General features: G+C 43.2%; 1 protein-coding gene across 1 annotated transcript; it reads left to right on the top strand.

Annotated features, from left to right (window-relative positions):
* The first annotated feature begins 443 nt into the window (after positions 1-443).
* On the top strand, positions 444-25,475 carry LOC123668086 (tau-tubulin kinase homolog Asator). The gene is given in 32 exon segments (XM_045601879.1): positions 444-567; positions 902-1,052; positions 1,338-1,479; positions 1,996-2,068; positions 2,721-2,850; positions 2,976-3,115; positions 3,549-3,746; positions 3,895-3,996; positions 4,145-4,246; positions 4,395-4,496; positions 4,645-4,746; positions 4,895-4,996; positions 5,145-5,246; positions 5,396-5,497; positions 6,018-6,098; positions 7,480-7,614; positions 8,291-8,371; positions 10,187-10,275; positions 11,636-11,721; positions 13,132-13,200; positions 13,803-13,891; positions 14,905-15,006; positions 16,181-16,375; positions 17,207-17,357; positions 17,934-18,118; positions 18,649-18,769; positions 20,645-20,741; positions 21,147-21,227; positions 22,451-22,508; positions 23,054-23,192; positions 24,842-24,953; positions 25,194-25,475. Coding segments are annotated over 32 exon segments (3,726 nt in total). The 5' UTR covers positions 444-513; the 3' UTR covers positions 25,447-25,475.
* Positions 25,476-25,484: the final 9 nt, after the last annotated feature.

Genomic DNA, 25,484 nt, shown 5'->3' with positions numbered 1-25,484 from the left:
CGGACACATACTTCTTGATTTTTTTTTCTAACACTGGACACAATATAGAAACTACTATAGTCCATTTCGTGTCCTTACTAATTGGAAAAAATCAGCTAAATCAAGATAAAACAGTACTAAAAATTAATCTTTTGTAAATTCAGGCTTGCTCGTTCAGTTCTTGTTTAAATTGGGTGCTCTCGTGGGTCGTTAATGAGGAGAGTAGTTCTTTCATTGAGGCAGGGCATAGCAGGGTATATCCTGCTCAAAAACTTGTACAGCCCGACTGGAGAAGTTCCTCAACTTACAGAAGATCACGGCTAAATAACACTCCTCTCAAGCAGTGTTGTGTTCCCGTGTGAGTGAGGTAGAGAGCTCCTTAGGAGGGTTGAGGGTAGGGTAGGTTCAAGTGTTGCAGGCTACGGTAACCTAACTAAAGCTAGTTATCGTAAACGTGTGTCCAGATCCCGTACACTCCCAAACTTTGGCAACAAGTCTCACGACGACACGTCCCGGCGCGCGCACCCCATCACCATGGCGACCGAGGACCTGCTGCAGCCGGGGCACGTGGTCAAGGAGAGGTGGAAGGTGTGTAGTCGTAATGCCAATTATATTGTAACTAACCGACCTTCAAAAGAGGAGGAGGTTCTTAATCCGACATGTATGTTTCTTCAGAACTTTTGACTGGGTGGACCGAAATCGATGATTCTTTCTTTAATCGAAAAGTAGTATTTCTATAAGATTCTGGTCAACGACATTCTGAACAATCTTATATTATGATTAAAATAAGATCTTCGATTATAATTACTAAAAGGTATTGACTATTCCCATCTTAATCAACTAAACATTTCTAAAGTATTAAACACAAAATTGCTAATTTTTTTGAACACAAGTACTTACAAATAGTCTCCTCAAAATCCAGGTGGTTAAGAAGATAGGCGGAGGTGGTTTCGGTGAAATCTACGAGGGTCTGGACCTGGTTACCCAGGAGCAGGTGGCCCTGAAGGTGGAGTCAGCTCGACAGCCCAAACAGGTGCTGAAGATGGAAGTGGCAGTCTTGAAGAAATTGCAAGGTTAGGATTTAGAGTAATAGTTATCTAACTATTGGGTGGTTTACTTTAAAAATGGTCGTATGTGGTCACTGACCATGATACATACAATATTTCACACATTCCTGGAACCCCCAGGAGTTTTCTATCTTACTCACCACAGGAACACAACACTGGTGAAGAGCAGTGTAATTTAGCTGTGATTTTCTGTAAGGTTGAGGTACCTTCCCGAATGGGCTATTCCAGATTTTGAGCAGAATATTTGCTGCTGTGGCCCTACCTTGATAAAATTTTACGATCGTTTTGTAGGTAAAGAGCACGTATGCCGGTTTATCGGCTGTGGAAGAAACGCCCGGTTCAATTACGTGGTGATGCAGCTTCAGGGTCGGAACCTTGCAGAACTGAGACGGGCCCAGCCCCGGGGAGCGTTCTCCCTCTCCACCACACTCAGGTAGACCATATTATGTTTCACTTGGAACGGCAATGGTGGTTAACAAGGGTGCAGATGTTGCACCAAAACCCTACCTACCACCGCTATCCACACAGAGCATCCTCCGGAGTTCTGGTTACTCTACTCACGTGAGGTACATAGCACTACTTAAACAAATTGTCTTCGTCCCACTTTGGTGGCAGTCGCTTGATGGTAAGAAGTTACCGTAGTGTCATTTTGAGGATGTACCTAGAGAATGACTTATATAAAAAAGGAAACTGACTTCAGTGGCGTAGCAAGCTTAACTCGCGCCCGGGGCACAATTCTTTTTAACCCCCCCTTCATTCGAAAACCATATAATATGGCCAGCATTTTTAGTTTTGCGGACCATTTGGTGCCCTTTTGTGAGTAGCGCCCGGGGTATTATGCCCCCCCCCCCCCCCTCTTGTCCCCCCCCGCTTCGCCATCGAGTGATTTTTATAAAAAAATAATGCTTATCTTATTTTATTATTAGTTTTTATTATATATCTATTCCAGGCTCGGTCTTCAGATATTAAAAGCAATCGATTCAATACACTCTGTGGGATTTCTACACAGAGATATCAAACCTGTAAGTATATAGATCAGAAATTTATTTGTAGCTCGGTCTTATATTTGGATAAGTAAAACTTTCTTTCAGAAATAGGTTATCTAAAGAAAAAACTTCACTTTTCCTAACGAATACGCTTCAGCCTGTAATATCCCACTACTGGGCATAAGCCACTTTTCCCATGTAAGAGAAGGATCAGAGCTTAATCCACCACGCTGCTCCAATGCGGTATGGCGGATATATTCCCTACTATGAGTAACGATCGCTATCAGGTGTACATGATAACAACCGGGACCGACGGCTTAACGTGCTCTCTGAGGCACGGTGGGGAGACCCACAAGGACTGCACAAACACCCAGACCACGACAAACACCTGTGTGGCCAATACGAATGTTTGTCATGTGCGGGGATCGAACCTGCAACCGCCAGCGCAACAGATACAATCCATGGCTGTAACTGTTGCGCCAACGCGGCGTCCTAACACTAACCTAACGAATACGCTGTCTAAAAAATTTTTGTATGCTTAGGTATATTGATAGTAACGCTAAATGAGTCATGTCGTGATGTATTATAGCCTAAGACATTTCTTGACGAGTCTGTCAGGCTGTTTCGTATAAATTTTTGCAACTGTTTGTGTAATTATGATGTAATTAAATATTTTTTCCATTTTCAGAGTAATTTCAGCATTGGTCGTCACCCATCTAACTGTCGCAAGGTCTACATGCTGGATTTCGGCCTGGCCAGACAGTATACGACTAGCAACGGGCAAGTTAGACCGCCTCGTGCCGCTGCTGGTTTCAGAGGTATGATGCTCCAAAAATACCAATTTTTTCATACTATTGCCGTGGTAAATATAGTAATATAGTTAGTCGGATGGTGAGGGATTATATGGGAGATAAATAAATAAATATGTATATTAATATTCTAGGCACAGTCCGTTATGCGTCTATCAACGCCCATAAAAACAAGGAGATGGGTCGCCACGATGACTTGTGGTCGCTGTTCTATATGCTCGTGGAGTTTGTCAACGGTCAGCTGCCTTGGAGGAAGATTAAGGATAAGGAACAGGTACACTGGCAACTAGTAGAGACTAGCTGATTTTTTTTTTTTTTATAACGAGGTCGGCAAACAATCGTACGGCTCACCTGATGTTAAGTGGTCACTGTAGCCTACAGACGATTGCAAATTAACCTAACTGAAGTAGGGCTTAGTAGTACATATCCTGTTTAAAATCTGGAGCAGCCTGACTGGGGTAGTACCTCGACCTTACAGAAGATTACAGTTAAATAATACTGTTTTCAAGCAGTGTTGTGTTCCCGTGGTGAGTGAGGTGACCAGAGTTCCTGGGGAGGATTGGGAATAGGGTCGGCAACGCGCTTGCGATGCTTCTGGTGTTGCAGATGTCTATCTATAGGCCACGGTAATCGCTCATCATCCGATGAGCCGCACGCTCGCCTGGCGACCTAGTGGTATAAGAGCAACAACAAACAATGGTGTGTAGGTGGGGCTGATGAAGGAGAAGTACGACCACCGGCTGCTGCTGAAGCACCTGCCGTCCGAGCTGCGGCAGTTCCTGGAGCACGTGCAGGCGCTGGAGTACGCGGACGCGCCGGACTACGGGCTGCTGGCCGCGCTGCTGGAGCGCTGCTGCAAGCGGCGCGGCGTGCGCGACCACGACCCCTACGACTGGGAGAAGGAGGTGGGCGGGGGGGCTGGGTTTAGTACGCGGACGCGCCGGACTACGGGCTGCTGGCCGCGCTGCTGGAGCGCTGCTGCAAGCGGCGCGGCGTGCGCGACCACGACCCCTACGACTGGGAGAAGGAGGTGGGCGGGGGGGCTGGGTTTAGTACGCGGACGCGCCGGACTACGGGCTGCTGGCCGCGCTGCTGGAGCGCTGCTGCAAGCGGCGCGGCGTGCGCGACCACGACCCCTACGACTGGGAGAAGGAGGTGGGCGGGGGGGCTGGGTTTAGTACGCGGACGCGCCGGACTACGGGCTGCTGGCCGCGCTGCTGGAGCGCTGCTGCAAGCGGCGCGGCGTGCGCGACCACGACCCCTACGACTGGGAGAAGGAGGTGGGCGGGGGGGCTGGGTTTAGTACGCGGACGCGCCGGACTACGGGCTGCTGGCCGCGCTGCTGGAGCGCTGCTGCAAGCGGCGCGGCGTGCGCGACCACGACCCCTACGACTGGGAGAAGGAGGTGGGCGGGGGGGCTGGGTTTAGTACGCGGACGCGCCGGACTACGGGCTGCTGGCCGCGCTGCTGGAGCGCTGCTGCAAGCGGCGCGGCGTGCGCGACCACGACCCCTACGACTGGGAGAAGGAGGTGGGCGGGGGGGCTGGGTTTAGTACGCGGACGCGCCGGACTACGGGCTGCTGGCCGCGCTGCTGGAGCGCTGCTGCAAGCGGCGCGGCGTGCGCGACCACGACCCCTACGACTGGGAGAAGGAGGTGGGCGGGGGGGCTGGGTTTAGTACGCGGACGCGCCGGACTACGGGCTGCTGGCCGCGCTGCTGGAGCGCTGCTGCAAGCGGCGCGGCGTGCGCGACCACGACCCCTACGACTGGGAGAAGGAGGTGGGCGGGGGGGCTGGGTTTAGTACGCGGACGCGCCGGACTACGGGCTGCTGGCCGCGCTGCTGGAGCGCTGCTGCAAGCGGCGCGGCGTGCGCGACCACGACCCCTACGACTGGGAGAAGGAGGTGGGCGGGGGGGCTGGGTTTAGTACGCGGACGCGCCGGACTACGGGCTGCTGGCCGCGCTGCTGGAGCGCTGCTGCAAGCGGCGCGGCGTGCGCGACCACGACCCCTACGACTGGGAGAAGGAGGTGGGCGGGGGGGCTGGGTTTAGTACGCGGACGCGCCGGACTACGGGCTGCTGGCCGCGCTGCTGGAGCGCTGCTGCAAGCGGCGCGGCGTGCGCGACCACGACCCCTACGACTGGGAGAAGGAGGTGGGCGGGGGGGCTGGGTTTAGTACGCGGACGCGCCGGACTACGGGCTGCTGGCCGCGCTGCTGGAGCGCTGCTGCAAGCGGCGCGGCGTGCGCGACCACGACCCCTACGACTGGGAGAAGGAGGTGGGCGGGGGGGCTGGGTTTAGTACGCGGACGCGCCGGACTACGGGCTGCTGGCCGCGCTGCTGGAGCGCTGCTGCAAGCGGCGCGGCGTGCGCGACCACGACCCCTACGACTGGGAGAAGGAGGTGGGCGGGGGGGCTGGGTTTAGTACGCGGACGCGCCGGACTACGGGCTGCTGGCCGCGCTGCTGGAGCGCTGCTGCAAGCGGCGCGGCGTGCGCGACCACGACCCCTACGACTGGGAGAAGGAGGTGGGCGGGGGGGGCTGGGTTTAGTACGCGGACGCGCCGGACTACGGGCTGCTGGCCGCGCTGCTGGAGCGCTGCTGCAAGCGGCGCGGCGTGCGCGACCACGACCCCTACGACTGGGAGAAGGAGGTGGGCGGGGGGGCTGGGGCGTGTTTCGTGTGGCGTGTGGGCGGCGCGGCTGGCGCTAGGGGGGGGGGGGCGCCTTGGGTCTCAGGATACGTCGACACGTGCGCCTTGACTAGCGTCAGCAGCTGGACGTAGGCTGCTCTCCTGCGGGGTGGCGGATATGGTGCCTACTACGAGTAACGATCGCTATCAAGTGTACATGATAACAACCGGGACCGACGGCTTAATGTACTGTCAGAGGTACGGGGAGGAGACCGACATAAGATAGATAGAGATAAACATCCAAACCGAAAAGAAGTATTTGTACAAATACCACCGGTGTTTGAGACGACTACTCGCAACAATACACCATGCCATACACCAGAGCGGTTACTTAACAGTTTCAATACAATGGATCTGAATTTTAATTAGAAAAATCCAACGAGAATAGAACGAACTCTTCCCTAAAAATTGAAATGGAAGAGGAAACCGAAATTATCTTAAAAGAATAGCGTGAATAACAACCTTTTTTTTTTAATTTTAGAGTGTTCCCGCAAGTCGGACACGTGCCGTGCTCGCGACGGGAACCGAACACCAACCCTCTCCCGATCACCAACCTGATAGAGTGAGTACTAAATCAACTATTAACTTTTTTGTAACTGTAACAATAGAAAACAGATATATGAATTATGGTGTGTAGTTCTATTTCAAAATCTATTTCGTATAGAATCAACATTACAAATCAGTGGATATATATGAGAGTAATATAATTTTAATTTGTACCGTGACGCCGCGTTGGCGCAACGGTCACAGCACTGGTTTGTAGCTGTTGCGCTGGCGGTTGCGGGTTCAATCCCCGCACATGACAATCATTTGTATTGACCATACAGGTGTTTGCCGTGGTCTGGGCGTTTGTGCAGTTCTTGTGGGTCTCCCCACCGTGTCTCGGAGAGCACGTTAACCCTTCGGTCCCGGTTGTTATCATGTACACCTGATAGCGATCGTTACTCATAGTAGGGAATATATCCGCCAACCCACATTGGAACAGCGTGGTGGATTAAGCTCTGATCCTTCTCCTACATGGGGAAAGAGGCCTATGCCCAGTATACCATATCAGTGGGATATTACAGGCTGAAGCGTATTCGTTAGGAAAAGTTGTACAATTCGAAAGTGAATTTTTTTCTTAAGATAACCTATTTCTGAAAGAAAGTTTTAATTTTCCAAATAAAAGACCGAGCTACAAATAAATTTCTGATCTATTGACTCTACTCTCTACTATCTCTGAGAATTACTATGACAGTTGAAAAATGTTTTTGAAACCTATTTGAATAAAATAATTATTGATTTTGTAGGAAGTTTGACCACTAAAGGGGTAATATAGGGTAATGCCTGTACCTTATGTGTAGAGTTGTATTTTTGTAAATGTTTGTCACATAATAAATCTGTACTACGTTAGCAACTACTATGGCTATGAGCCCACCGTCCGCTTCGATTCTTGCTAAGTTTGGAGCACTGGAATTGTTTTAATAGAGTTAATTTATTGAGTTAGGTCACAGCAGGAATGTTTTAATTGGAACTGCCTGACTAGGGATGTATCTGTACATTACAGAAAACTAGAGATTACAGATGTGTCAGGCACACTACTTACTTTAAGGTAATTTGCGGTCCGTACACTTAGCCGTCCCAGTAGTGTAAAACTATACATTGCATTCAGCCTGTAACATTCTACCGCTGGGCTTAGGCCTCTATCTCCATGCAGGAGCAGGATTGGAGCTTAATCCAAAACGATGATAGTAAACTAATTGTAATATCTCTTCTGCGTCTTCGGTGCGACAAAGCCAGCCCTGCGGTCACCAACCCGCCTGCCCAGCGTGGTGACTATGGGCAACACACATGAGTTCACGTTATTTTTGGCGTAAACTTGTGGAGGCCTATGTCCAGCAGTGGACTTTATAGGCTGCAATGATGATGAATGATGAATGAATTGTAATATATTTTGTCCTCAGACGCGTCGGCGGCTCGAAACCGAAGCGACCACAGCGGTGGCAACGGACACACAGACAAACTTACAGAAAGAGAAGGCGGCCGAGAAGCGCCAACCCGCCTCGCCGAGACACGGGCCCCTCCACGTCAACGGATATGTATGTGTGTCTTTGTAGTAAAAAACTAGGACATCAGTTCAGCGTACGGCTCACCTGATGGTAAGCGATTACCCTAGGTTACAGACCAGAAGCATCGTAAACGCGTTGCCGACCCTACCACCAATCCCCCCAGGAGCTCTGGCCACCTTACTTCACACGAGTTTCACGATTTCTTGACCGCTTCTCCGCACTTGGACACAGCTGGTAACAATTATAAAAACGTAAACCCCCCCTCACCCCTACGTAGTGTGACATCACATATCTTGCAATATTACACCTAGAATTCATTAAATTTAAACGTCAGTTCCGATATCATTTCAATATCAATCATTATACAATAAAATCAGAAGGTAGAACATGGTAACTTTGATGCTGTGACCGTTGCGTTCATGCATCTTCAAAATATATTATTTTATGATTTTTTTTAAGTAAAACTTTACGCAAGCTTGATTTAAAGAGTAAACTGGTGGATACGTGACGAGAGCGTTGCTAAACGTGTGATCGGGTGAGGCGAACGGAGCGATTAAAAGAGATGCGAGCACACGTTTTCTTTCTTTCTTTCTGTCATAGCCAGTTGCGTTTCGTATATCTAAGATACAGTCCAGGCCTATTGTTCAGAAGTTTTACTTTAGCGATGTGGTCACACTCGATTTTATTGTTACATCGTATACAACAGTCAAATACGGATAAACCGACGCCGGAGAAGGAGGCCGAGGTCAGGACAACGCCAGCGCCATCTCCCGACCGACACGCTAAGGTAACAAATGTACGAGCTCACTTGGCAAACGTGCCGCCTTTTTTAACCGACTTCCAAAAACGGAGGAGGTTCTCAATTCGACTGCATTTTTAACCGACTTCCAAAAAAGGAGGAGGTTCTCAATTCGACTGTATTTTTTTTTTTTTTTTTTTTTTTTTTTTTTTTATGTATGTTACATCAGAACTTTTGCCCGTGTGGACCGATTTCGACAAATTTTGTTTTAATCGAAAGGTGGTGTGTGCCAATTGGTCCCATTTAAATTTATTTGAGATCTAACAACTACTTTTCGAGTTATATCTAATAATGTGTTTTTACTTGATGCTTTTTTCGTCGACCTGCGTTGTATTATACCGCATAACTTTCTACTGGATATACCGATTTTGATAATTCTTTTTTTATTGGAAAGGGGATATTCCTAGTTTGGTACCGTGATAAGAAAACTAGGATCTGATGATGGGATCCCAGAGGAATCGAGGGAAACTCTCGAAAATCCGTAATAACTTTTTACTGGGTGTACCGATTTTGATAATTTTTAATTTAATCGAAAGCTGATGTTTATCATGTGGTCACATATAATTTTTATCGAGATCTGATAACTACTTTTTGAGTAATCTTTAATAACGCGTAGTTGCTTGACTATTTTTTCGTCGATCTACGTTGTATTACTTGTCGATTTAATTGAAGTCGGTTTTTTTTTCGTTTGCGAGCAAACACAATTATTTTATGTATGTTACTTCAGAACTTTTGACCGTGTGGACCGATTTCGACAAACATTTTTTAATCGAAAGGTGGTTTATGTCAATTGGTCCCATTTAAATTTATTTGAGATCTAACAACTACTTTTCGAGTTATATCTAATAATGCGTTTTTACTTGACGCTTTTTTCGTTGACCTACGTTGTATTATACCGCATAACTTTCTACCGGATGTACTGATTTTGATAATTCTTTTTTTGTTGGAAAGGAGATATCCCTTGTTTAGTACCATGATAAGGAAACCAGGATCTGATGATGGGATCTTAGAGAAATCAAGGGAAACTCTCGAAAATCCGCAATAACGTTTTACTGGGTGTACCGATTTTGATAATTTTTAATTAAATCGAAAGCTGGTGTTTATTATGTGGTCACATATAAATTTTATTGAGATCTGATAACTGCTTTTTGAGTAATTTTTGATAATGCGTAATTGCTTGACTATTTTTTCGTCGATCTACGCTGTATTACTCGTTGATGTAATTGAAGTCGGTTTTTTTTCGTTTGCGAGCAAACACAATTATTTCATATTGCAATAATAATATCGCGATATTATTATTACAATATGAAATAATCTCACTTTAATTGAAATAAAACATATTCTAAATTTTAAGCTGCACATAGTTACATATCTGTGCATTTGTACAAACTTTAATTAAAATCGGTCCAGTAGTTTTGGAGATTAGCCCTGACAAATATCGTGGCACGAGATTTTGTATATATATATATATATATGTAAGGCCACTATGATGACAAACAAGTATCTCCGCTTGAGGGTAAGCAGTTACCGCAACATTTAATTATTTTATAATTTTTGATCGCAAACAAAAAAAAATCTGACTTTGTCTTTACATCGACAAGTATAGCAATACATATTAGGGTATCGCACAAACTAAAATGGAACCACGTGACAAACAGCTACCAATTAAAAAGTAATAAGCAATAATTAGTTGTGAGGTAAACAATTAAAAAAATACAGTCGAATTGAGAAACCTTAGGTTTTGAACTCGGTTACAACGTGTATTTTTTTAAGTTTTTTACTGATTGATTAATTTCTTTTTAGGAAACAAGTAATTCAGCAGTGACTGGAACGCCTGCAAGCAGGCCGGAGAGGCAGAGTGTCCCTCCTTGTAAACCTCGAGCTCCTCAACCAGGTATAAGACATACAGACACACAGACATAGACACAGACAGACACACTTACACTTGTATATACAAGTCCCGTGACACTAACTTAATCTTATATAATCGTATCATATGATCGAAATACATAAAACCAGTTTTGTTATATATAAGGTGGTTTAGTGAAACTAAGATTTAAAACCAGAATTTATTGCCCTTTTTTAAAGAAAAAATGCAGAACCTAATAATACCTTCCAAATAGGTAAAAACAGTTTTCCAGAAATGAACATTACTCAAAGTAGTTTGTAGTTTGGGTTACTTTTATTGAATAAAAATTTAACAATATGCTGTATAGTTATGTATGTACTCGAATGTCGATATTTCACCTTAGACTAAATGCAGTCCACTGGTGGACGTAGGCTTCAACAGATTAGGGACAGCTCTAATATTACTCGACAGATTTCGATTTAATTCAATCGAGACTACATGACAAGCACCATCTTTCGATTAGAAAAAAAAAAAAATCGGTAAAATCGGTTCCCAGTAAAAGTTATGAGGTAACACATAAAAAAGTACAGTTATGTTGAGAACATCTTCTTTTTTTAAGTTTGTGATATTAAAATTAAAATTGTTGAACACAGACGGTATATATAAGTTTTCTATACATATGACGTAATCATTGATGCACGTATGCAGCCTGTATCATCCCACCGCTGGACATAGGCCTCTTTCTCCACGTAGGAGAAGGATCAGAGTCAAATATATAACGTTGATCCATTGTGGGTCGGTGGAAACGTTCCTCATTATAAGTAACGATACTATGAAGTGTTTATGATAATGATTGGGACCGGCGGCTTAACGTGCTTTCCGAGGCACGGTAAGGAGATCCACGAGGTCGGATATCCAAACCGGAATATTTATACAAATACTAATCGATCCCGCAAACGTTGTTTTGCCATATTTGTTAATCATCTCTTAAGGTCCCCCCCCCCATAACTTGGGGTATGTACCCACAAGGATGGACATTCAAACCTGAAAGGAATATTTACACAAATCCTAGTCGACCTCGTAAACGTTATTTTGCCATATATGTTATTACCTCTTAATGCCTCCTCTTTATAATTTTGGGGGTATGAAAAATAGATTTTGTTCGATTCTCAGACCTACCCGATATTGACATAAAATTTCATAAACAATCTGTTCAGCCGTTTCGGAGGAGTGTAACTAACACTGTGCTACGAGAATTGTATATATATAATAAGATAAATATCCATCCCGATCGCGGTTCGAACGCGCAAACCGCACAGATACAAGCCCACAGACAGACGCACTAATATATACTCTGCGTGCGCAGCGCTGGGCGCGGCGGGCGCGGCGGGGGCGGGCGCGGGGGGCGGGCCCACGCTGCTGCGCCTGCGCGTGGTCACGGCGCCGCCCACCTGCGTGCAGGAGCTGGCCACGCCCCCCACCCACACCGGTGAGCCCGCACACGTCTCGCTACTGACTATTGTCATCGTTGGAACTGCAAAATCGCATTTTTTTATTTATTTCATAAAACGTTCCCAAATAAACGAGTCTATCATCAGCTGAAGAGAATTTTTTTATTTTATGCATATATTATTTAGTTGTGGTACTTCTGACAAATCAGTACCTATTAGTTTTAACCCGTAAAAAATGTAACAAGTGACTTTTCTCATATTTACACATTAAATACCGGCTAGTAATAATATTAAACATAAATAGCCTGGACAGCATTACTTTAAAATTTCATGATCCTGCTTAAAATAAGTAAAAAGATACACGCCATTTACACTTTGAATCGCTCGCCTGTAAAGTTGCTGATTTTCACATCCGACGTTTTTAATAGTCATAGACGATCTGTTTGTTTTGTGCACACTGTGTAACAGTACATGTATCGGTTGCAACGTACGGCCTCACCGCTCGTGATCTCTTCGCAACATGAGATTAAAAGGACTTTGTATTTTTAGATTTAATATAATTTTTTTGTATTTTTTTAACTATTATTATTTCTATTTAACTGTATTTTTTTTTTTGTATAAAAACAGTTGTAATTTGTGTCACGAATAAACGTGTTTGTTTTTTTCTATTAAAAAAGGTGCAACGACTGTCTTATCACTGACCGTGATCTCTTACAGATGACCCTAATTAGAGAAATTATTTATAACATGACACAAGGAAACCGAACAGTTTGCTTTATTTTAGCGTTTTTTTATTTATTATTTTATACAAACAACTAGGTCGAAGAACAAGCGTACGGCTCACCTGATGGTAAGCGGTTACCGCATCCTATAGACGACTGCTACACCAGAAATACCACATTACCGACCCTTTCCCCTATTCCCCCCAAAAGTTCTGGTCTCCTTACTTACCAGTAAGAACACAACACTACTTAAAAACATTATTATTTAGCTGTGATCTTCTGTAAGGTCGAGGCACTACCCCAGTCTCCATATTTTGAGCAGGATATTTCATCCTGTGCCCTACCTCAGTTCTAAGAGCTATGATCAAATAGAACTTCATAGCAAAATTACGAAATAAAAAATCCATGGTATCCCCAAGCCCCACAGGAACTCTGATCACCTTACTCACACAGAGACACGACACTGCTTACAAGCAGTATTATTTAGCTGTGAACTTCTGTAATACCGAGGTACTTCCCCATTCGGGAAACATTTCGAACAAGATATTTCCTACTTAACCCTGCCTCAGTTTTTCTTAAAAGCATACTAAACAACATTCTTAACGCGAATCGACTATAGAAAACCACAATATATTACCAATCTTTACGAAAAATGGTAAGTAATAATGGTGATACAGAGCTCACCAGGTGATGACTAAAAATAATAATACTTTTATTGTTTTACAGGTGATGCGAGCAGTCCTCGTATTGGTGCCGACGTGGACAGCGTCCACTCTGACACACATTTCAAGAGAGGTGAGAATTTTGTACTGAACGGATATTAACTGCAACCACTTCTAAATATTCCACTAATGAGCTTACCTGGTCCGTTTACGTATAATGATTATCATACGCTTCAGCCTGTAATATCCCACTGATATGGTATATTGGGCATAGGCCTCTTTCCCCATGTAGGAGAAGGATCAGAGCTTAATCCACCACGCTGCTCCAATGCGGGTTGGCGGATATACTCGCTACTGCGAGTAACGATCGCTATCAGGTTTACATGATAACAACCGGGACCGACGGCTTAACGTGCTCTCCGAGGCACGGTGGGGAGACCCACAAGGACTGCACAAACACCCAGACCACGGCTAAATATCGCTCTCAACCAGTGTTGTGTTCCTGTTGGTGAGTAAGGTGGCCAGAGCTCCTGGGGAGAATATGGAATAAGGTCGGCAACGCGCTTGAGATGCTTCTAGTGTTGCAGACGTCTATACGCTACGGTAATATCTTACCATCAGGTGAGCCGTACGCTTGTTTGCCGACCTAGTTAAATATATATTACACAAAAAAAAAAAAAAATAGTTTGACCTGTAGTTTTCATGTAGTAATTATTTTTTCTTTCTACCCTACAGGAGCTCGGCGCACTGCTCGTGCTCGTGCCGATCAGAGTTACACTCAGTTTGCGGTTATGGACGATGAAAATGTATCCGCCTTACAACAGGTAGGCAGGGGGACTGTGAAAATTTTGTGTCTTTTTATTGTGTGTAGATCATAGTACGAGAGACGGTTGTATGATTTTTACGTTTTATAGTATTGTTATATTTTTAAAATTGAAATATTTGTGTATAGTTGAGATATATATAAATTGAATTTTTTATTTTTGAAACGAATTTCCTAATTGCGCGGTAGATGCACTGAGCGGGATAGGAGTGAGATCGAAAAAAGCGTAACAAGACTTTTTCTCGACACTTCTTGCTATACCATACAATAAAATTAGATCTCATATAAATGTCTTATTTTAGTTACCACTAACCCATTATAACCGTGATTGAAATTATGATTAAATATATTCTAAATTTTGTTTCTTTTTATAATAAATAATAATTAATATTTATTTCTCAAAAAATATAATTAATAAAATAAAACGTATACAGTTTATAAATTTTTATTTGTTGTTAACTTAATTATATGTCATCATTAAGTGTTTAATTTATCATCGTTTTTTCTTTCAATGTTATTATTTATTTATTTTATTTTATACTTTATTGTACACCACAATTATATTACAAACAAAGCATAAAGATAGTTACAGACTGTGAAGTACAATGGGCGGACTTATGACTAATTAGCCATTTATTTTTTTACAATTTTATTTATTTATTCCTTGTATAGCTTTGTGCTTTTTACATGTACACTACACTTTTTACAGTTAATATATTTTATTAGAAATTTTCCAATTTAACTATGTTAACTTGATATTCTTAAGTAAAAAATATTACTATACAGCAAACATCTACCAAAAAGCGAATGAAACTTTGTTCCGACTGGGGTCCATAGCCCCTTACGCCGTTGTGTTGTATGTAAGTCAAGAGGACAATTGACAAAAATACTATAATATCACATGTACATTTCCTTTCTTGTAACAATATATATTGTGCCGAAAATAACATGTCAAGGGAACAACGGTAAAAATTATGTAATATCACTAGTATATATTTTCTATCAACTTTTTAGGTGACAAAAGGCGGTGCTCTAACTTTAGTCTCGCTGTGGAAGTCACAGTTCGATGACTCTGAGGAGACGACGGACAACGAGTGGAAACAGGAGCAATTACAGGTGTGTTAATGTACTATTGCAGTATCTGACCTATGACCTATGGGTATTTATAGCTGAGGTGGGGCACCGTAGGAAATATCCAGCTTAAAGGGAAGGGAAAGGGGGGTATCTCAACCTAAAAGAAGATCGTAGTTAAATAATACTGCTTTTTTTAATACAATGATAGGCTTGCGTTTGATCACTATTTCACCTGATGATAAGTAAAAATGCTGCTTAAAGATCCGATGAAAGGTTATAGTTTTCCGGAAACACAAGCAGTGATGTGATCCTGTGGTGAGTGCGGTGATCAGAGTTCCAGGGGAGGCTCGGGGTAGGGTTGGCAACGCGCTTGCAATGCTCTGGTGTTACAGACGTCTATGAGCTACGGTAATCGCTTACCATCAAGTGAGCCGTACGCTTGTTTGCCGACTTAGTTGTATAAAAAAATATATGATTCTGATCCTACTTGAAGCTGCTGATGGTGAGGCGTTTATTTATTTTAAGAAATATTTACGCTTGATGCGGTGACCGCTACTTCATTATATTAATACCAAAGAGTATAAACGAATTTCTCAAGTTTAGTTTTAAATAGGTATTTACTATAGCATATCTTTACATAATTTGATTCAGGATACGATAGGTTGAGCCAGATATGTCAGATGCCTAAAAAAACCCTTAAAAATAGATACAACAAACAAAAATATATTCTATTCAGTTCTGTATTGGACTCAATTCCTAAGAATTTCCCTAAATCAAATCGACACCAACAATTTATACTACGCCAATTCGATTTTTCGATAAGTTTGTTTTTTAATGCGAACTTGATAAAATGTGTTTTTATATGTAATAAAAAAAATTGTGAAATTGCAATGAATAAATTGACTATTAAAGATACCAAATTTCAAATAAGTTTCTTAATTAATATAAAAGGTATCACGTTTTTCCCTTTTATAATCCTCTATTGTAAAGTTCATTTTTAAGAGTTAGCTTAGTGTAAATTGCTGGTGTCGAAATATTACATTATTATTTTTTTTATAATACAAAAAGGCTGTGTACGTTTATTACAACAAAAGAAGTATCTATATGAGCGAAGTGTTACCTACAACAGTTGCATTATAATGCCTACCTTAGAAACAGACGACCGTGTGTGTGTGTATGTTAAATATACTTATTTCTTTTAACGATCCATCCCCAGTCGCCCGAACACCGCAACGCTCGAGTGACGTCAGCGGTGTCAAGTTGCTCGAACGCGCCGCGCACACAGCTGCCTCTCACACAGACACAACACACACACACGCAACAGACACAACCAACACAACAAACACAACCGACACAAGCGCAGAATACTCAGAGTCCGAGAGTGTCGCCGTTGGTCAACGTGCCTAATGAGGTGAGTTAATGTTTTTTTTTTTATGTAGGTTGGTTTGTGTATTGATAAAATTAAATTAATAAAAAAATATATGTAAAATTGAATATAAGTTGTTTTGTGTATAATAACGTATAAGTAAATGCAATGAATAAATTAGTGCACAAAAAACTAGTTAGTTTGGCATCGATAGTTTTATAGCTATGCTTGGACTTTATTTTTATAGTTAGACTGGTTTCAATTTAAATTTTGTGTTTTCAACGTTTTGGGTTAATATAGAGAACCTGATTTACCGTTAGCTGATAAAGCTATATCTGACGCATAACTATCTTTTTAGCCGTCTTCAAAAAAAGAGGAACTTCCTGTTTTGAAGTTGGTTAAAATCAATTCGACCGTATATATATATATTTTTTTTAATGTATGTTCAGCGATAACTTCGTCGTTTATAAACCCATTTTGATAATTCTTTTTTTTTTTTTGTTGGAAAGAAGATATCCCTAGAGTGGTACCTTGATAAGGAAACCGGGATCTGATGATGGAATCCCAGAGAAATCGAGAAGCACCCTTAAAAATCATAGTGACGACTAGTGCGTTTGTTAATTTTTCTCGTCTACTTTCGTTACATTGCTTGTCGATGTAATTGAAATCGGTTTTTTTTTCGTTTGCAAACACAATTATTCGATATAAAACTAAATTTATCGATCAGATCATCAGAAATTCTTATTTGCAACCTATAAAACTTATAGAATCTATTATTAGGTTCTTCACTAGATACATTTAATCAGAAACTGATCAAGAGGCCCTTTTAAATTTTTTGAAATTACACGGATTTAAAAATTTCAACGTTCCCAATAGTCAGAAAAACCGGAGAAGAGTGAAAAACCGGAAGTAGCTGAGAAGCCACCGGCTACTAAAAGTATAAAGTGTTGTCTACATAGTGCCGGGATAGACGCTTTCCCGCGACTCCAGCCAGCTTTGCCCCGAAGTTGGACCTTGCCTGCGATAGGTAAGCATTATTATGTATCGCCTCCCGGACTATAATGAATAAGTAAATCTATACTAATACAAGCTGACCCTGCAACCGTTGTTTTGCTGTATACGTTATTAAAACCCTTAATCCCCCCCTCTCTTGCTATGCGCACAAAATTTCATAAAAATCGGTTCAGCCGTTTCGGAGGAGTACCGTAACTAACATTGTGAAACGAGAATTTTATATTACGCTTCAGCCTGTATCATCCCACTGCTGAGCATAGGCCTCTTTCTTCATCTAGGAGAATGATGAGAGCTTAAACCACCACGCTGGTCCACTGTGTGTTGTCGGATATATTCCCTACTATGAGTAACGATCGCTATCAGGTGTACATGATAACAACCGGGACCGACGGCTTAACGTGCTCTCCGAGGCAAAGTCGAGAGACCCAATAGGGCAGACAAACGAACCCGAAATAAATATTTGTACAAATACAAACAAATATTCAATCCGAGCGGTAAAACATACCCGCTGCCGCCTTCGCTGTTCACTCCACAGTGGTCGGCGTCTGTAATGTAAGCTACTATTAAATATGACAAATATTTGTTACAGGTAGTCGGGTGCGTTCGCTGAGACCTCCACTACTACAGCAGGCGTCGTTCGATGACGGAGCGGGGGGAGCGCTGCGGTACCGACTCGACGTCATGCGGGGGGTCGCGGCGAGGGACCCCCCCGAGCAGCCCGAGCCCTCTGACCCCCCTGCTCCACAGACACGGCCCCGAGCCGGGAGCTTACCTGTAAGTCCCCCCCCCCCCGCTATGTAACATAATCATCTCTATATATCAATATGTGAAGCAAAAACTTTGTACACCTTTTTACGATCGGTGTTGCAGGCATCTATGAGGTACGGTATTCATTTACCATTCGCCGGACCGTACCCTTTTTGCAACCTTACACCAACCAACAAAAAATACTGTACAATGAAAAGTTCATTTGTATAGACACTAATTATATAATTAAAATAATAATAATAAAATTAACAACTTAAAGTTTTTTTTTATATATACTATGAAGGTGGCAAACAAGCGTATGGCTCACCAGAAGCATCGCAAGATGGTTGCCAAGCCTACTCCCCCCCCCCCTGTCCAGAAAAGTCTGTCCCTGAAAGCTCTCCACCTTATTCACACAGGAACACAACACTACTTGAGGGCAGGGTTATTTAGCTGCGATTTTTTTTGTATGAGCAAGATATTTCCTACCTCAATGATATATTTTTATATTATATTTTGATATTTATCGCTTGTAACATTATTCTTCGATATTACAGAGTCTATCCCGATCGTCCAGTGTTTCCCAACCCGTGGCGAAGCCTCCCCCCGAGGCGACGGTGTCCAGTCGCCTGGAGATCCGCGTGCGACCCCCCGACAGCGCCTCGCCCATGCACTCCGGTAACACAGACTGACTGACGTACTAACATATTATATTATGTATACAAAGGGGGTATATATTGAGGGTACAAGAGTTACATATAAACCATCAGTATCTTGTATACAATCCGTATATATAATAGTAACGTAGCATATTTTGTTTATCATATTATTAAATAAAAACGCAAATGTTTTTGCTAGTTATTTTAATTTTGTTTATACAATACTAATAGTTATAATATTAATATATATACATTACGCGTCACGTTGTTTGTCCGCGATGGACTCCTAAACTACTTAACCGATTTTAATCAAATTTACACACGATGTGCAAATTGGACTAAAATCGGTTAAGTAGTTTAGGGAGTCAAATTTGCACACCGCGTACAGTTTGATCCAACTTGAAAGATAAGGCGATACGACGTTCGCCAGGTCAGCTAGTTTTTCTATAAAATTTACGGCAGGTTTCATTAACCTCTCAAATTTGTTAAGATAGACATTTCAACATAAACTTAATATAAAATGTGTCGTATAAATAGCGTTAGTAAGCAAAATCAAAGCTTATAAAAACTAAAAACTACATATTGTAGCTTTCACAATCAAATTATACCAAATATGAAAATATCTTTATATATTACAGAAAAGCTTCTTGTAATATATTCTTATGTTATTGACTTTTGATTATATAATTTTTTTGACTTTGTATTTTTGTTATATTGTATACTTTCTGTATGCTTTTGACTGTATCTACCATAGGTTCCCAAACATTCTTACCACAGCCCCATTTTAAAAGAAATGAATTTCAATAACTTGATTTTTAATTAACAACAAAATGTTAATGTAAATTCGAATTGATCCAAAACAAATATACATTTTTTTAAGTAAATTCCTACTTTACCTTAAGTTTCATATTTAACGGCATTTTCATATTAAAATTAATTGATAAATTAATCTTTTTAAAATTTATATTAACGTCAATTGACATCCTTGAGTAAGTCAATAATAAGTGTGTTCAGTGGAAGAGGTCGCTGTTTTGGGATAACATTGCCTATTTATTGTACGTGGTTCAAATATATTAAAAATGAACTAGATTAATTGAACTATGTTTCTTTTTTTGCTTACAGTAAAAAGTAAATAAATGAAAATAAAAAATGAATAAATAAAAATAAGACATTAAATTTGGTCACACATTAATATGAATGACATTAATTGCATAATTATCTAATGAAGCTGCTTTAAATATATTTTTATTTGATAAATAACTAAAATATCACTTATTTTGAAAAATATTATATTATTATGAAATATTTACTTAATGATTGCAAATTGACGTTTCTTCTTAATTTCTATGAGAAAAAAAAATTGGAGACTGACTTGGGTATTTTATATATTCTTTGGGAACCTCTGGCTAACCCTTGCTTCTATATCTTATCTTCTCTTTTATTTAATCTGTTGTACATATTGTTGATCTATATAATTGTATACTTTTATGTACAATAAAGAATATAAATAAATTTATAGTATTTATTTATTTCTTTTATTATTTTTTATTTGATTAAAAAGTAAAGTTTCCCAGAAATATATCTTTATTTTACATGTTATGTTATTAATACTTTTTTATATTTATTTTGGTTTTTACTTACTTTATTATTGAAAATTTATAATTTAATAAAGTCTCTTTAATTCACTATAAATTTATTAATATACACGTTGACTATAATATTCGAAATTCCGTTCAAAAATTCATAATCACAAAAATTTTACTAAATCCAAAGCATCATCATCATCATCAAACGATGAAAGATTCCTAAAAATTTGCAATAACATTCTAAAAAATTCTCCGTAAGTAGCATACATATGTATAATAGATATAACATATGAATATTTTGTTTATAGTTAAGATTCATTCCGTGGTCAGCGGTGGTGAGGTGAGGTTGAACCATGAAGAAGCGTCCGTGTACTACGATGCCACTGAACACCAGAGAGACAAACGGTATGTATCTTGCCGGGGACAGCCGGCCGGCACAGCAGGATACATCCTGCTCAAAATCTAATACAGCCCGACTGGGGTAGTACCTCGACCTTACAGAAGATCAGAGCTAAATGATACTGCTCTCAAGCAGTGTTGTGTTCCTGTGTGAGTAAGGTGACCAGAGCTCCTGGAAGGAATTGAGGGTAGGGCCAGCAACGCACTTGCGATGCCTCTGGTGTTGCGGACGTCTATAAGCTACGGTAATCACTTAATGGGTGGATTGTACGTTTGTTTACCACTTTTGTAACATGTAATAAGAAAAATCATAGGCTATGTCTGACAATAATAAAATAGTAGGCCTAATTAAAAACGCAGTCGAAACCGCAGTAGTGCTATAAAATTCTTAAAATTAATTCTCCTTAGCAGGTCTTCTACTAGAAGCGGGGAGAAGAGTCAGAGTCCGGCTGTGGAAAGAACGCGGTTAGACGCCATACCTGATAGGTAATTGTTTTGCTTTTCTAATCTTTAGTGGTACGTATTATAGCCTATCCAAAAGTAGGCCATATATCATCATAAAAGTTTATATTCTGGAAGCGTGGGTCCTAAACTTTTTTTAGGTAGATAGTCTGTCAAGTTTGGTATGCGATAGGCTGTTTAACATCACGTTGTAACTATAGGAGTAAAACTGTATATACCAATAGTACGTAATCGTTTGAAAAAATATTTCACTGGTAAATATTTAACTAATTTTGTAGGCTATACATGATCGCGTTATGACTTTTTTTACATCCGGAAGTACCAGTCTAAATTCAATATTCTAGGAAACGTATTCTGTTTAGTAGGTTACTTTATGTTATAAAGATAATCCTCTATAAGATCATACTATATTATGAGAATATGTCTCTTTTTTTAAGATCCGAGGCGAGAATTTATTAACCTCCCCCCCCCCCCCCAATAACTGAGGGGTATGAAAAATAGATGTTGTTCGATTCTCAGACCTACCCGATATACACACAAAATTTCATAAGAATCGGTCAAGTCGTTTCGGAGGAGTTTACAAACACCGCGACACGAGAATTTTATATATTAGATATACACTAATGAATGGTGAGCCGGTTTATTGTTCGATTATACTGCGATAACTACTGAACCGTCGTGGTTGCGCTGACGAGGTACATGGTTTGGTGTTTGGTGGGTCGATAACATTTCCGAGGGTAGCGTTGCGAGTACACTGGACTATGGTGAACTCAGTAGCCCGGATAATACTTATACCATAAGGTGCAGCGTGTTTCGGAGAGGGTTTCAGTATATGATATGTTAAGTGATTACAAATATGGACGGACAGAGGTCGCTAGTGTTACATAAAACTGAGGTAGGGCACAGCAGGAATTTCCTGCTCAAAATTTGGAGCAGCCCGACTGGGGTAGTACCTCGACCTTACAGAAGACCACAGCTAAGTAATACTGTTTTCAAGCAGTATTGTGTTCCTGTTGGTGAGTAAGGTGACCAGAGCTCCTGGGGGGATTGGGTATAGGGTCGGCAACGCGCTTGCGATGCTTCCGGTGTTGCAGGCGTCTATAAGCTACGGTAATCTCTTACCATCAGGTGAGCCGTAAGCTTGTTTGCCGAACTAGTGACATAAAAAAAAAAAAGTGAAAGCTATTTTTGTATACATTATTTATTTGGTAACTGTATTTTTTTACATTAGAATATTTGTAAATTGACAGGAGTACATCCGTCATCAGGCGGGAGAATCCAGGCGGAGACGGGTCACAGAGCTTAAGAGATGTAAGTCGGCTTTATGAAGTAGAACATCTTAACGCACGCTTCGCTTGGGGAGTAAGCTGGTGAATGCGTGACGAGAGCGTTACGAAAAGTGTGATCGGGCGAGGCGAACGGAAGTTGAGAGGGAGATATAAGTTAGTGAAGATAGAAAGAGAAAGAGTTGCGTTTCGTAAGTTTTACTTCAGTCGTGTGGTCTAAAGCACACTGGTTTTTTCACAGATTTAATTTCCTTGGAAAAATCATATTTTTTTTTTGTTTACTTAAAATTCATTTTGTAAAATGAGCCGAGTTTAACAAGAATATGTTTTGTCATAAAAGATCTCTGTTTGATTCTATATGCTTTTATTTATATTTTATTTTAAATTTATAAAAAATCTCAAACAAAACCTAACCTCATGTCACCAAGGGGGGTTAAAAAATGGCTAAAAACACGACATGATTAATCAATGACCAATGGATGCAGTCCGCGAATTTTACTAAGCTTAAAACGCTGAACTGTCAGTGTTACTAAACAACTTTGTATTGATAACTATTGAAATTGATTTCAGCGGTCTTCCGGCAGCGGGTCTCGCATCCCGGTCGCGAGTGCGACACGAAGCGAGCTGAGTGCTGGTGACCACCGCCTGGCCAAGTGTGCCTCCTGGAGCGGAGATGCGCCCGACCCCCCCCACGCGGACCTCACTCCCGGTCAGTCACCGCGACCCTCGCACTAACTACACCCACACCGTCCCCTGGAGCGGAGACGCGCCCGACCCCCCCCACGCGGACCTCACTCCCGGTCAGTCACCGCGACCCTCGCACTAACTACACCCACACCGTCCCCTGGAGCGGAGACGCGCCCGACCCCCCCCACGCGGACCTCACTCCCGGTCAGTCACCGCGACCCTCGCACTAACTACACCCACACCGTCCCCTGGAGCGGAGACGCGCCCGACCCCCCCCACGCGGACCTCACTCCCGGTCAGTCACCGCGACCCTCGCACTAACTACACCCACACCGTCCCCTGGAGCGGAGACGCGCCCGACCCCCCCCACGCGGACCTCACTCCCGGTCAGTCACCGCGACCCTCGCACTAACTACACCCACACCGTCCCCTGGAGCGGAGACGCGCCCGACCCCCCCCACGCGGACCTCACTCCCGGTCAGTCACCGCGACCCTCGCACTAACTACACCCACACCGTCCCCTGGAGCGGAGACGCGCCCGACCCCCCCCACGCGGACCTCACTCCCGGTCAGTCACCGCGACCCTCGCACTAACTACACCCACACCGTCCCCTGGAGCGGAGACGCGCCCGACCCCCCCCACGCGGACCTCACTCCCGGTCAGTCACCGCGACCCTCGCACTAACTACACCCACACCGTCCCCTGGAGCGGAGACGCGCCCGACCCCCCCCACGCGGACCTCACTCCCGGTCAGTCACCGCGACCCTCGCACTAACTACACCCACACCGTCCCCTGGAGCGGAGACGCGCCCGACCCCCCCCACGCGGACCTCACTCCCGGTCAGTCACCGCGACCCTCGCACTAACTACACCCACACCGTCCCCTGGAGCGGAGACGCGCCCGACCCCCCCCACGCGGACCTCACTCCCGGTCAGTCACCGCGACCCTCGCACTAACTACACCCACACCGTCCCCTGGAGCGGAGACGCGCCCGACCCCCCCCACGCGGACCTCACTCCCGGTCAGTCACCGCGACCCTCGCACTAACTTCACCCACACCGTCCCCTGGAGCGGAGACGCGCCCGACCCCCCCCACGCGGACCTCACTCCCGGTCAGTCACCGCGACCCTCGCACTAACTACACCCACACCGTCCCCTGGAGCGGAGACGCGCCCGCCCCCCCCCACGCGGACCTCACTCCCGGTCAGTCACCGCGACCCTCGCACTAACTACACCCACACCGTCCCCTGGAGCGGAGACGCGCCCGACCCCCCCCCACGCGGACCTCACTCCCGGTCAGTCACCGCGACCCTCGCACTAACTACACCCACACCGTCCCCTGGAGCGGAGACGCGCCCGGAAACCCCCCGATCGATCTCACTCAACCCTGATTCTGACTAAGCCGACACACTCACACAACAAACTCCCTCGTACACAAGTTTTTTCTTGGAAGGCGCTCAACTCATTCACCCATTAGATATGTATAAAAATCAGTAGAATAGAAGCACTAACTTAGGCTTAATACAGATTATTTATCGGGACATTTTCAACTTTAATATTTTACAAGTCGAACCAATAATATCAATTTTACCTTATGATCAAACTGCCTCGCTAACTCATTCCCGCTCATCCCCAATACCACTTTCTAATTATATTGTATTTATTACAGCGTTGAGAAGACGGAGACAAAATGCAAACGACAAGTACGCATTGGACCCCGCGCGGGAACTGAATCTACGATTCGCAAGGCCACGGCACCGACAGCAGCCACCACACAATAGGTGAGCTTAGATTCGATTTAATATTAAAATTTTTGATTAGAAAGATATAAGTTTCTGGTTTCGCTGACGTTGTGGTAACCGCTTACCATCAGACGGACGTACACTTGCTTACCACTTCTTCAGTCTTAATATATAAAAAAAATATTAAGTAAAAAAAGTAACCAACTATCCCGATGATAATTCAAATTCAGTTAAAAGCTCAACAAACTTACTCATAACAATACCCTTTTCTCCCCTCAGCGCTACAACCCGTTGCCGCAGCGCCGCCCCGGTAACATCGGGGGCGTCATCGTCGTCGTCGGGATCGCCGCCCCCCGCCCCGCCCAGCGCTCCGCCCTCGGCCCCGCCCACCGCGCCGCCCCCCGCCCACAACGCGGCCCGGGCCCGTCGCTTCAGGCCCGCAGCGAGAGATGACGATGTGCCCCCTCCGGTGTATGGGGCTGTTGGTGAGATACTTTTTAATAATTTAAACTCGGTTAGAAAAAATTCTTAAATATAGTTATTTCATATGTTACGTCAGAATAAAAAAAA

This window comes from Melitaea cinxia, chromosome 30 (assembly GCF_905220565.1).
Source record: "Melitaea cinxia chromosome 30, ilMelCinx1.1, whole genome shotgun sequence".
NCBI lineage: Eukaryota > Metazoa > Arthropoda > Insecta > Lepidoptera > Nymphalidae > Melitaea > Melitaea cinxia.
The sequence above is the reverse complement of the archived record's forward strand: the minus strand, read 5'-3'. Positions and strand labels throughout refer to the sequence as shown.